General features: G+C 45.0%; 1 protein-coding gene across 6 annotated transcripts in view; it reads right to left on the bottom strand.

The window, feature by feature from the left end:
* Nucleotides 1–4533: 4533 nt before the first annotated feature.
* The window catches only part of LOC133496745 (MAM domain-containing glycosylphosphatidylinositol anchor protein 2-like), a 175004-nt gene continuing 165779 nt past the window's right edge, over nucleotides 4534–13758 (bottom strand). For all 6 annotated transcript variants that reach the window (XM_061812670.1, XM_061812673.1, XM_061812667.1 and 3 more), the window contains 3 exons: nucleotides 10339–10469; nucleotides 8838–8934; nucleotides 4534–6364 (listed from right to left, as the gene is read on the bottom strand). In XM_061812670.1, the coding sequence (XP_061668654.1) occupies nucleotides 6276–6364; nucleotides 8838–8934; nucleotides 10339–10469 (317 nt within the window). In that variant the 3' untranslated portion in view covers nucleotides 4534–6275. The remainder of the gene's footprint in view (nucleotides 6365–8837; nucleotides 8935–10338; nucleotides 10470–13758) is intronic.

Here is a 13758-nt window from a genome sequence, read left to right as displayed (position 1 = left end):
GAAACAGCTTTTTGGGGCAAATGACAGGGCAAGTCGGGGAAAAATGGAGTCCCCGACACCAGTTTTCACCGAATGACAGGAAATTGATGGGAAATGTCTATCGTAATAGGACCACTGATCTAAAAAAAAAAAAAAAAAAAAAAAGACTGGACGGCTCATTGGCCACCAAAACTGAAGTCGCCATCCGCCATCTTGATACTCCCAAAACAAACCATGCCGACCTCTGCAGCGTTTCGTGGCTGTGAGAAAACATTCCACAGGTAAGTTAGAAAGATTTACTTTGACACTGTTAAAGTTTGTTTGTAAAGTTTTTTTTTTTTTAATTTTCTGATGACCTTAATTCACTTGAACAAAGTTTTGTTTACGGTTGTTGTTGTTCACTGTTCACTCTCTGCTTCAACTTTTCGGCCGACGGTTTTTCGCGAATAAAGCGATGAAAATGTTTTCCCAAACTTCATCAGTGGATAAGCAAGAAAACACATTTTCTGGGAAATTTTTGATGAATTTCATAACACAGGACTTTGCAAATTGAATTTGATTTTCAAATGCGAGGAAATTTCTGTTTGAAATAGGACATCACAGAGACAACAAATGAACAATGCGGTTAGCATGTATTTTCCCATTGCGAGTCCTTATTTCCAAAAGTATATCAAACTGATTGACTTAAATTTTTTAAATTTTTAAAAAATGTTTTTATGAAAACATATGCTTCGTTTTTTGCTATGTTATGATGATAGTGCTTCACAGCGTATTTTGGGAAATGTTAACATTTCACGGAAATCGGGCCCAAGGTAATGTGCAAGGTTTCTTGGTAGTCCCGGTGTTATTTGTCCTTCCTTTGCACTTAGCATTTTTTTTGGCTGACCAAGCCGAATTAAAAATCCTTCATGTTACCAGAACTGAAAAAAATGTCAAGCTCACGTGACCATTTTTAATTGTACATGCCAAACTTTGAGGAAAAACCCCGCCATAATCCAACCTGTAAACCATATTCTCCACACGTTTTGGGAGTACCAAAATGGCGGCCAATTGGCTTCAGCCACTCGACAAACCGCTCGATGCTTATGCGCTATCTGGTCCTTTTTTTTGTTTTTGTTTTAGATCAGTGACCAGGACACCTAAAAGCATTGCAAGTCCGACATTTTTGTTGGAAGCCGCCATTTTGGGCAAATTCCAGAGCAGGTGTCCTCGTTCGATAAGTGACTTTTTTGTTACGTTTTAATGTGGCTTCAGTACGTCGTCAAAGTTTGTTGATCATTCCGGGGTGGCGAGGGAGCCTCTTGACGACTGCTTGCCTTTTTTAATTTGAATTTTGCGTCCAAAAAGCTGACTGATTACCTCCACTTTCATTATATCGTTGTAATACGGTTAAACACCAAGAAGCTCTCCTGACAAACGTATTATTAATTCATCAAAGCCCAAAAACTCTGAGAGAATGCGAGATGGCACCGCGTCCTTATTCGTCGCCTCCGCCGTCAATACCCCCAATATTTAATTAACTCATCCAATTTATCTCGCGCCGAGGTAACGAGCGGAGCGTGCCGAACGGAGCGCCGCCGCGAAGAAAGCGCTATTCCCCGTCTGCGGCGGCGCATCCGCCCACCGACCAGATGGCAACCGTGCAACACAAAATCAATTAGTGTCATGCCTTTTCTGCAGGGCTACAAGGAACGGGAAAAAAAAAAAAAAAAAAAAAAGCAATTTCCACTGCATATCACGACTTCTGCACGCACCTGACCCAAACTACTCAGACAGCGTTCAGCTCTCGGTGCCGAATCTAAAGATGCATTAACAACGGTCTTGTTTGTGCGTTTGTTTTTTTTTTTTTTTTTTGTCAAGCGAGTGTTGCTTTATACGCGTAGCGGCACATGTGAAATGCCTCAGGCTCGGGGAACCACTGTAACGCTATCCGTGGTGGTGGGGGGGAGAATGGATTTGACACAAACGACAGAACCCAACTGATGTTGAAACCTCGACTTTGGAGCCCTTGTTTTTCCTCGTGAGCCGTCAAGCGTTTTCGCAGATGCCTCCCATCAACCCGGGCGCCGCCATCAAGTCTCGCCGTTCACGCGTTTTGAAACCGGCTAATCCTTCGCATTCATGCCCCGTGATCCCTGCCGAAAGTGTGCAAGTAGAGAAATTAAGGCTTTGCTTAAAAGCTTTAGCACAGCGGGGGAGTGGAGGGGGCTAAAGGTACATGTACAAGTACAGTGAAGAAAATAAGTATTTGAACACCCTGCTATATTGCAAGTTCTCCCGCTTAGAAATCATGGAGGGGTCTGAAATTTTCACTTAGGTGCTTGTCCACTGTGAGATAATCGAAAAAGAAAAATCCAGAAATCACAATGTATGATTTTTTTTAACGATTTATTCGTGTGACACCGCTGCAAATAAGTATTTAAACACCTGAGAACGCCAATGTTAATATTTGGTACATTCGCCTTTGTTTGCAATTACAGAGGTCAAACGTTTCCTGTTGTTGTTCACCAGGTTTGCACGCACTGCAGGAGGGATTTTGGCCCACTCCTCCACGCAGATCTTCTCTAGATCGGGCAGGTTTCTGGGCTGTCGCCGAGAAACACGGAGAGAAAAGTTTTTATGCAGCTAATGACCTCGCACAGGTGCGTCTGATTCAGGATGATACGCGGAGTGGAGGTGAATTTTTAAAGGCGGACTGACGGACAGGTGTTCAAATACTTATTTGCAGCTGATTCACACAAATAAATCATTTTAAAAAATCATACATTGTGATTTCTGCATTTTTCTTTTCAGATTATCTCCCTCACACTGGATATACACCTACAATGAAAATTTCAAACCCCTCCATGATTTCTAAGTGGGAGAACTTGCAATATTGCAGGGTATTCAAATACTCATTTTCTTCACTGTAGTTGTATTCAGATTTTTTCCAACAATATGCATTTAGCAGTACGTCTACTGTGTTTGAAACTACATCATATTTGTCATTTATAATGAATATCCATTCATAGGATTTCTGGGAGCGAGGATTTGTGTTCAAAACGTCTTGTAAAAATGCAACTTGCCATTGTAGATAAAGCAGGAAGAGATACACGTCCAATTCCACAAAACCGAATCCTGCTTTTTTGGACGTTGCCGACACAACAATGAGCTTTTTAGGTTGCATATCATTTTCAACATCACCCCATCTAACGCTTATCACTGATTGACATTCACCACGTTTTTTACGTTTGACTGAAACGCTTTCAAGTCGGATCTCGTAATGACTTCCTACTCCCCGACAGTAGCTATCCCCGGCAGGTCTTATCGCATCCATCGTCGTATCGTCGCATTTCTTGGAATATCAGACCATTTAAACCTCACAAGTGATACCGAGACAGAATTCGACAAAAGGAAAGAGCAGCATACTTGCTAAACACTTCCGTGGGCAACTTTGGCACTTTTCATTAGCGACAAATGCTAGCGACAAGCAACAGCCGGAAAAGTTGGGACTCCTGTGCATATGTGGAAAGTTTCTCTGTAAAAAAACCGCAAACAAAATGTTCCCCCGAAGGGCCTGCGTACTGTACATTCATTATGAGCAGAGCCGTGTGGGAGGATAAACACAGGGAGGGGTTGTCTTAAATAAAAACAGTAGGATGCCCGTGATTCTGCTTTGTTTTGCTCAGCATCTTTGTCATCGCATCAGGGCCTCGTCGCGCTCTTAAATCGGCAAATCCGGGCTTCCGCTACTGCGCTACATTTGCTGAACACGTACAGCTGGCCACCCTGAAGTCATTCAGTTTCTAACTTAGGAGAAAATTGTACCAAATGAAGTTTGTTGGTGCAGTATTTAGCCTCAAGTTGCTGATATCTAAGACAAGCCTGAAAAACGGCTTCCAGAAACTGAATTTAGGAGGGTCCTCGGTTTATGATGGAACCGACATACGTTTTGAGGTTACCAAGGGCCACCGTACTTATTTGATAGCTACCATTATACTTGATTGTTTTGAAGTATTTTTCATACAAATATCTCCTTGATGAGTTCACTCCTCGGTTAACAGCACTGCCCGATGAAAAATTTGGGCTAGGTCGCTGTCGTGGGAACGGAAACTGATTGCAAACCGAGGACTCCCCAAACCTCTGATGCGAGGTTGTTTAGTTTTTTTTTTGTAGGAACAAAACAAAATGGCAGTTCTTAATTACCGTAATTCCCGGCCTAGCACACCTGGTTACAAGCCTCGGTACACAGAAAGAGTTTAACGCTAGCGTGGCACTAGCGTTAGCTAGCTCTTTCTGTGTACCAAGGCTTATAACCAGGTGTGCTAATGCTAGCACTGCGCTAACGCTAGCACCGCGACGCTAACGCTAGCACCGCATCACTGCATAAACGACAGGGTTGAAAGCGTGTGAAAAAAAAAATCACAGCTTGTAGGGCGGAAATTACGGTATCTGCTGAACCAGAGCCTAGTATATTCTGCTTTGTGCGGCCGAATGTAAAAATGTATTTCATAAACTGAAATGTTGTGCTTCCCGGACGCCGACATAAAACACTGATCATAAAAGCTCTGCCATAGAGATTCTTTAACACTGAAAAGTTATACAACGTACACGATCAGCATCGTTCGTAACGCTTCCGTCCGCTTGGATATTTCGGCAATGCAAGGGCAACGAAAGAACGGGAGAGGGGGTAAAAAAAAAAAAAATAGTAAATTGTCCTCAAAGCATTTCTCACAACCAACGATGAACAGAAGTTTTCTCATTTTCTTTTTTTTTTGTTTGTTTTTGTTTTGTTTTTACAATACATTTCTTAAAAACCCCCGCTGGTTAAGGTTATGGTCTCAGGTAGATCGTCCAGTCAAGTCTTCACAGTTTGTGTAAAAGCAGAAAAAAAAACATTCCCGCTGCAGTAATAAAATATCAGGACTATTATCAACATTATTATTCTCACGATCATTATTATTCATATATTTTGCGTTCTGGTAGCGCTGTCGTAGAAATGGCGGCAGAGGGGAGCGGGTCGCCCAAAGTCCCTCTGATTTTTTTGATTGATTGATTTATTATTTTTTTTAAAGTTGGGTGGTAGTCAATCCAATGAGTGTCTTTTATCCATTGAAAAATATCCAGAGCCTGCATTTGTTGTTCATGCGGTCTAGCCAACGGTCCTTGGCCCCCCCACGAATACTCAATACCCCGTCAGCACTTGTGTGGGAGGTGGGCGGGTGGGGTGGGCAAAAAGAGGCGCACGTAGAAAATAGGCCATCAGGCGAAGCGTGGACGCGCGTGTTCGATGTCACGCGACAAGTTGGGCTCGGGATATTCCGCGTCGTCATATCGAAGGCACTTTGTTTCATGGCAGAAAGAAAAGTGGCTTCTTCTTTGTCTCCAGTGGACCGACCGACGTGACTCCGTGCCAGGCTTCGCTCAACGGACCGGCGTCCCGTAATCAATCACGTCCCGGACTTCTCGACCTTCACTTTTTTTTTTTTTTTTTCGCCCGCCGCCATGTAGTCCAGATGTCTTTTCGCCATTTTTATTTTTCCTTCCCCCTTTTTGTTCTGCCATCGTACCATCAAGTTGGCCACTTGGACTGGTGGGCACAGTGTAAAAAGTACATAGGCAGCCATGGGGGATGGAAATGGGGGGGGTCTTAAAGCAGACTGAACAAAATGTGGCCAGACGTCTTGTTTTTCTTCAGAACAGCACCAAGCAGATAAAAAACAAAACAAACATGAGGTGGGGGGGGGGGGAACAAAAACCAAGCGATTGGCATCTGGTGCCAGGGAAATGAAGATAAAGTTACACAGAGAAAGGTCTGATTCAATTTCCTCCTTCAAAATGTCAGCAGCATCTATATTCCGCCGCCTTGCAAAGATTAGATATTTATATATATATATATATTTTTTTTTTTCCTCATATAACTTCATAAAATTGTTCTTGTGCTTTACAAACTGCCCCTCCCTCGATGCGCCGGCAAAGTTCACCCTTTGTGCTCGCGGAGAGAGTCCCGCACCGAGGAACGCCCAACTTGCCAAAGTATCGGGTTCCCCCCCCGCCCTCTCATAAAAAAAAAAAGAGCACATTTTTATTACCCCCCCCCTTCCGATTTCTTTTGCCTTTAATCACAGTTCAATGTTTTCATTTGCGTCCCAAAGCGACCCACCGGAGGGGGTTGGGTGGTGGTGTTGGTGGGGCCGGCTGGGAGGGGACCGTCGCCGCTTTCGGGATGCGTGAATCTTTGGTGATGGGGGTTGCCGAGGGTACAGCTCACAGACTGCGGGTCTGAAGGTCGGCGTCTGAGACGGCTGCCGGGAGGGTCACCTCTGGCCCTCCAGGAGGGTTATCACCACGGTGACGCACAGCAGCCATATATGCAGGGAGGTGGACTGGGCAATGGCGCTCAGGTCTGCAAGGTGGGGGAAAAAAAAAAAAAAAATATGGATTGATATTTGCGGCACAAGCGGGGACAGATTGTGTTGAAATTGACATTTCACTATCGCCTGGGAACTTACACAACCAAGTACATCGGGCTACAAAGAACACAATAAAATCCATCCATCCATCCATTTTCTTTGCCGCTTATCCTCACAAGGCTCGCGGAGTGCTGGAGCCTATCCCAGCTGTCAACAGGCAGGAGGCGGGGTACACCCTGAAATAGTTGCCAGCCAATTGCAGGGTACACAGAGACAAGCAGCCGCACTCACAATGACACCTTTGGCAATTTAGAGTGACCAATTAATGTTGCATGTTTGTGGGATGTGGGAGGAAACCAGAGTGGCCGGAGAAAACCCACGAAGACATGGGAAGAACATGCGAACTCAACACGCGGGGCCGGGATCAAACCCGGGACCTCAGAACAGTGATGCCAGTGCATTCCAGATGATCCACTGTGCCACCCCACAATAAAATCCATTCATCCATCCATCCATCCATTTTCCTTGCCGCTTATCCTCACAAGGGTCACGGGGCGTTCTGGGGCCTATCCCAGCTGTCAACGGGCAGGAGGCGGGGTACACCCTGAACTGGTTGCCCGCCAATCGCAGGGCACATGGAGACAAACAGCCGCACTCACAATCACACCTAGGGGCAATTTAGAATGTCCAATTAATTTTTGGGATGTGGGAGGAAACCGGAGTGCCCACCCGGAGAAAACCCACGCAGGCACGGACGGGGAGAACATGCAAATTCCACACAGGCGGGGCTGGGGTCGAACCCGGAACCTCAGAACTGTGAGGCCAGCGCTTTACCAGCTGATCCACCGTGCCGCCCCCAATAAAATGCAGTCATTTTCTTTGCCGCTTATCCTCACAAGGGTCGCGGGGCGTGCAGGGGCCTATCCCAGCTGTCAACGGGCAGGAGGCGGGGTACACCCTGAACTGGTTTCCAACCAATCGCAGGGCACAGAGACAAACAACAGTTGCACTCACAATCACACCTAGGGCCAACTTAGAGTGTCCACCTTGCCCCCCCCATAATAAACTCGCCATTTTAGACGAATAAAAATGATCTGAAAGCAGTCAGAATTGCAGTCGAAGCGGTTGATTTTTTTTTTTTTTTGCTTTTTGCTGCCGGACAAATCTGAGGTGTGAAAAAGCCCCACAGCCCCGGCGGCCCATGTGCCACCGCTCGATTAAAGCGGGGGAAAAAAATTCAGCAGTTATGTATTTTGATGCCCGTGCCCATGGGCAAGCGGAGCCACAGTGGTCCACGGACTTTTACTGTTGCTGTTTAGTGAACAGAACAACACAGAACCGCAAATGACACCCAACCTAACCTTGCCTCCAGATGGCCCTCACTAGGCCACGCCCCTCAAAGGCACATCCAACATGCAATTGGAAAGCAGTAAATGATGCTCGTCCTTGGCGTATTTTGACTACTTTTGGACAAACGCGTGCCTCGGAGCACTTTTAAATAGTGACGAACCGTGCATTTGGTTGGGCTGCATAAATTCCGCGGCCCCTATTTGTGATCTTGACAAATACCGGCCTTGTGACTTTAAATATTTTAAGAACTACCAAGAAGCCGTAACTACGTTTTTTTATGGGCCGACAAGCCGCAAGCGAAACAAAGGCGGCGCTCCGAACGCGGCCCTTAATCATGTCTCCCTTTTTTTTTTTGGCGCGCGGGTGGCATCGATCTTCCGCCGATCCCCTTCAGGCGGGATCAACCCCTGCGAGGTCGCGCCGAACTCTTCCCGATTAACAGCATCAGCCGGAGGTCACATTCCGTCAGACCCCATTATCAAATCCCTCAGACGTCCGCCTCCTGCACCTCACGCCGCGTCATGTAAGATTTACCACGCCAGATTGAGTTTTATTATTCACGGCGTCGTCGCCGCGTGTCCCGGAGTGTGTGTGTGTGTGTGTGTGTGGGGGGGGGGGGGGTGACGGCCGCTCCCCTGGAGTGAATTCCAGAAAAAAAAAAAATAAAACTTTCAATAATGACAGATCATAAAATAAATACAGGGCACCAAGTCAAAATTGCCAACTGATTTCTCCCACAATGATGAAAAGAGACTCTTCCGCTCATTTTGCCATGAATTGTTAAACGGGACGTGCGAGTTTGAGATATTTCTGAGGTGAAAGCTCCTTGGAGCATAAGGAAGCGCGATTCAATCAAAGCAACGGCATCAATTTTGCCTGCCCCAGATTACTTCTTCAATTTCAGACCATTTTCCGTGCCCTACTTATTTTTATTATTTTTTTTTTACCTTTCGTTTGTTAATACTGTCCAATTTCGACCACCGCCGCGGCTGTCATTCACCCGAGCGCAACACCGTTGCCACAGCAACCGTCTCATTTTCTTCCGCGTGGACAGGCCGGCAAATGCGTATGATTAATCCCCCCCCCCCCCCTCTCAAAGGCGGCGGCGCTACTCACTGGGCGGCGGGTCTCGACACTCCCCTTCCTCCAACGTGACGTCGTCGATGGCGATGTCGCCCTCGATGCCCGGTCCTCGGATTCCCTCCAGGACCACCTGGAAAACGGGAAGTTTGGCAAAAGTACAAGCGTGCACCAGAGCGGTCATCAAAATGACAAACAGTGTTAAATATTCATTTAAGACTGTAATATGTGTTATCAATAAAAATGTTATGCCATCATTGAGTATTAATTTTAGTTGGTTGAATGATTCTGTACTGGTATTTGGTATTAGCGTGGTTGCCGGGATGTTTGGCGAGTAAACAACTACCGTAATTTCTCGAAAATAATGCGCACATTTTTCAAAAAAATATTTTCATAGAGTGCATATATAGACAATTAGACAAATAGACATTATTTAGGTATGGATGAAAGATAAAAAATACTATCACATTGTATAGTTGTATACAGGTACATAGAAAAAAAAAGGTATACATTTCATTATGATATTCGATGCCCTGTTAGCGCTACACTAGTTTTAGCGCTGTGTTAGCGTGCTGCTACTGTGTTCTGTGATTTTTACCGGTATGTTTTTTTTTTTAACCGGCCTTGTTAGGCCCCATGTTACACATTTATATGTATTATGGTAATATGCGCCCCCAACCTGAACTCTAGGACCTCCTCGGGGTGCTTGCATTTTATAATCGTTAGCGTAGCATGTTTGTTGCCGCTGCACCAAAGATCAGAAACGACTCCCCGTGAGTTTGTTTTAACTCAAACCAAGACAAAAAAAATGTCGACTACAACGGCTAGTTGTGCAGCTGCTTTTAAAATAAATATTTCATCATTTGTGCCAATGACGCCGACAACCCGGAAGTAGCGCCGCAGCCGGAAACAACGATGCTACGATGGATATTTTTCAGATTGCTGATGAGCCAGATGTTGCTTTTGAAGTCTTGGCTAACGATGTGTAATGTAGAGGATAAACTGCGCTACGCACAAACATTTACACACAAATATTTAATGCAAAAAATGATTATGTCCAACAGTGTTAAATATTTATTTAAGACTGTAATATGTGTTATCGACAGTATTAATAAAATGTTATGCCATCATTGAGCAATTATTTTAGTCGGTTGAGGGATTCTGTTCTGGCAATTACAGTGTGTCCTGTGACCTGTCCTGAGATTATATTACGGCGACATCAGCACATGCAGATTAATATTAATGATTGTTGTACGGACAGTTTTTGGAAAACCAATACAAGTACAAACTTAACAAAATATAAATACGGATCATTCCTAATATTTTGAGCATATGGATAGCAGGAAATGGTGGTGCGCATTGTACATTGGTAGAAGGGTTTTCCTGATTTTTTTCAGGTTAATTTTGGGGGTGCGCGTTATACTTCAGGACGCATTATACTCGAGAAATTACGGTACAGCAGCAGTACAGATGCGAAACCGATCTTCACCACACAAATATTGAAGTTAAGAAAATAAGAAAATGAAAGCGTTCTTACCTGAAATGACGCCGTCGGATGCACGCTAACTTTAGCCTGTTTCCAGCGCTCGCCTTGGTTACCGCTTAGCGACCAAACCGGCCCATCCAGGCTGGACAGGCCCTTCTGCTTCACTAAGGCATTTAGTGTACCTGCGGGGAATACGTCAGTGTTTTTATGAAAAATAAAGATTGCGACATTTTATTTTCTATCGCAAGACGTTAACTTTATAAGCATTTTTTTTTTTTTTGGGTGCACCAAATATTTCAAGCGAGCAAATTGGACCTTTCGGCCTCTTGTGTTAGTGCCGGGACAATATATTTTATATAACGGAAATGGAAAAAAATACAGATAGAACAAGGCAAGGAGAAGAATTTTTCCTTCACATTCTTTAAAACGTTTGGACCTGGAATAGAAAAAGTTATCGATTCACAAAACAATACAAAATAGATTCAGAGATGCTGAATATGGAATATTCAATATGGATTCCAGGCTCGTTAACCACACTGTAATGTTCTTCAGCACCGGTTAAAGACCTTTTCGGGCTTTTTTTTTTCAAGTAATTTCATTTTCCTCAGATAGTCACCTTTGTCACGCACGCATTCCAATTCAAACCCTCGCCTCAGACCGACATTCAAAGCCCGGCCGAGAAGGTCAAACCCAAAGTCCCGGCAAGTAATACATTTTTAAATCGGGGTGCTCGGTGCTCACATAAATTATTCCCCATCTCATGAAATTATCACAAAGAGTTTTAAAATAAAATAAAAACTTTTTTTTTTGGCACTCCCGGTGACACATGCCCACTGTTTGAGAACGTTAGCGCCAATTAGCGGAGACCCGCTGACCTCATCCTGCGAGTCAGTTACTTGGCTAGCCAAAAAGTGTGACTGTCACCCAATTCGCTAGTTTTAAATATATTTTATTTTTTTTTATTATTTCGTGTCAGAGCGTGATCCCTAACCCAAATCCAAATAGTGGATACCTCCCCCTTACAAATGCTCATGTCTACTAAAAAAAATAGCCCAAACCACAGGTGTCAAACTCAAGGCCCAGGGGCTAGATCCGGCCCACCACATGATTTTATGTGGTCCGCGAAGGCAAATCATCGGCGTCAAAATCTGTGATTCTCGTGAAAATATGTCCCAGCATTTCAAATTGCCATATATCATAAATGATAATGTTGAGATATTATCAGCATTTGTGTGTTACTAAACATGAACATTGGTTGAAAAACCCATTACGCTTGATTTCTGATTCCAAAGCCAGTTTGTAAATTTCATGTGTAAACATAATGAAGCGGATTCAGGTTTTGTTTGTACCTCAAAATAAATGACCATTTCAAAATTGTTTTATGACACTGTTCTTAAAAATAAATGGTCAACACATGATACCCAGTACATTTCCAAAGGAAATACCATTTGGTACATACACACACCGCAGCTGTGTAAAAGCCGCAAGTGCCCACATTGAAACCCACATTGAAATATAATATTTACAGAGAAAGACGGTATACAGAAAGAGTTTAACGCTAGCTTTAACGCTAACAGGGCCGGTTAAAATCAAACTTACCAGTAAATATCACTGAGACGCGCGAGTAACACAGCAGTAATACACTAACACACAGAAACAATATGGTAATATGAACAGGGCTGGTTAAAAAAACAAAAACATACTGGTAAAAAAAAAGCCGCAGCAGCTACACAGTAGCAACATGGTAGCAGAGCACTAACAGGGCCACTTAAAAAAAACACATACCTAAATCACTGAGACGCGGTAGTAACAGCACAAAAACGCTAGCGCGGCGCTAACATGGCCGGTTTAAAAAAACATACCGGTAAAAATCACTGAGACACGGCAGCAACACGCTAGCACAGCGCTAAAGCTAGTGCAGCGCTAAGAGGGCCGGTTAAAAAAAAACCATACTGGTAAAAGTCACTTCCTCAGCACATATATTCCACCGGTCTCACTCTTACCTTTTCCACTCGGGTGCCCCCTTGCCGTCAGAAAAAATGCACAAATTAGCCGCATCACCGGAAATGACGGTACATATCTATATGCGGCTGGCTGTCCCTTGCTCAAGGATTTTTTTTCTTTTTTCCATAGGAGGAGAAATAAAGGGAACCCTTGAAGCTTGAATTACGACGTGATACATTTGACACAATCTGTCACTCCGGCCGTAAGAAGATAGCGAAAGCCGAACGCGCGTTAGCTATCATCGCCGGCTTTCCGAGACGGACTCGTGAAATGTCAGTCAGTCAGTCGGGCGCGCTCTGACACGACGCGGCATGTTTGGAGTTGGTGAGATTGTCAGCTACCCAAGTCTGTCGCTTAAATCGTGATGCGTATTATTGGAGCAGATTACTGTGACTCAGACAGGAAAGAACACTGGTACATTGTGTGGGTAAGACGGCGGTTGAACGCGTGCCCCCCCTCGGTGAGACCTCTCATCTGGCGCCGGGCTTTGATCTGAAAGCAGCAATGACGACACCGAGCGCAACCGCATCACCCTATGCGGAAAACACGTAGATTGCGCCTGTGTTCGTTTGTTTCTGAGAAGTGGAAGGGCGAGCGGCATGACGGCGAAACGTGGGAAGGTTGTGCTGTACGTCCTCAGGCCTCGTTCGTTCATCGGAGACCCCCCCCCCCCCTTGCCCCAGTGGGAGGCGAACTTGACCTGCCGCTTTTTACCTCCAGTGTGGGCCGACTTTTACTTTGGCTCGGCTTTACATCCTGACTTTCGTTCGATTCAAAGACCTGCGACACAAACTGAAGGAGAAAAGTACACAGTACATATTTTAGGTTCACTCTTTGCAAATTCATTTTTTTGTGATCAACGTCGGGCGAGGAACGACCCGCCTTGCCGACAGAAGGGTCCCTCCTCGGCCGGTGATGAGGTCAGACCTCCGCTCTGCGGTTCGCCACGGGCTTAATCCCATCAAGCCACCCGACAACGGCGCCACGGGCCAACTTTGATGTGCGCCTCGCTAAATGAAGCGTGACCCTAATCTCAGGTAAGCCGCCCGACAGCTAACGACGGAGGAGTATCTTTTTGGAGCCTCTCATCAGCCACGTCGGGGGCCTGGAGCGCTGCCAAGCCGCGAGTTGAGTCAGGCGCACGACTCCCAAATAGCATCTAAAAATTTCATAGCGACACGACACGGCAACTTGCTGCGCGGGCTTTGCTTTACGACTGTCCGGACACGAGTGGTTTTGAGGTTAGGAAAAGCACGGAATGAACTAGTTTGCGGTGCGGTGTCAGAATATGAGGTCATGTAGCAAAGCACATTCAGTTCCTGCTGCACTTGCAAACGGCACAAGAAGACATGCTCATGTGACCGCTGTCATTTGTTTTATATTCACCTCCTTTTACACAAATGTTTGCTTGATTTGAAACCCGACTACTACAGTAGTAGTTTTCTTTCGGCGTGTCCCGTTAGGGAT

This window comes from Syngnathoides biaculeatus, chromosome 23, assembly GCF_019802595.1.
Source record: "Syngnathoides biaculeatus isolate LvHL_M chromosome 23, ASM1980259v1, whole genome shotgun sequence".
NCBI lineage: Eukaryota > Metazoa > Chordata > Actinopteri > Syngnathiformes > Syngnathidae > Syngnathoides > Syngnathoides biaculeatus.
This window is presented reverse-complemented; position numbering and strand designations above follow the sequence as displayed.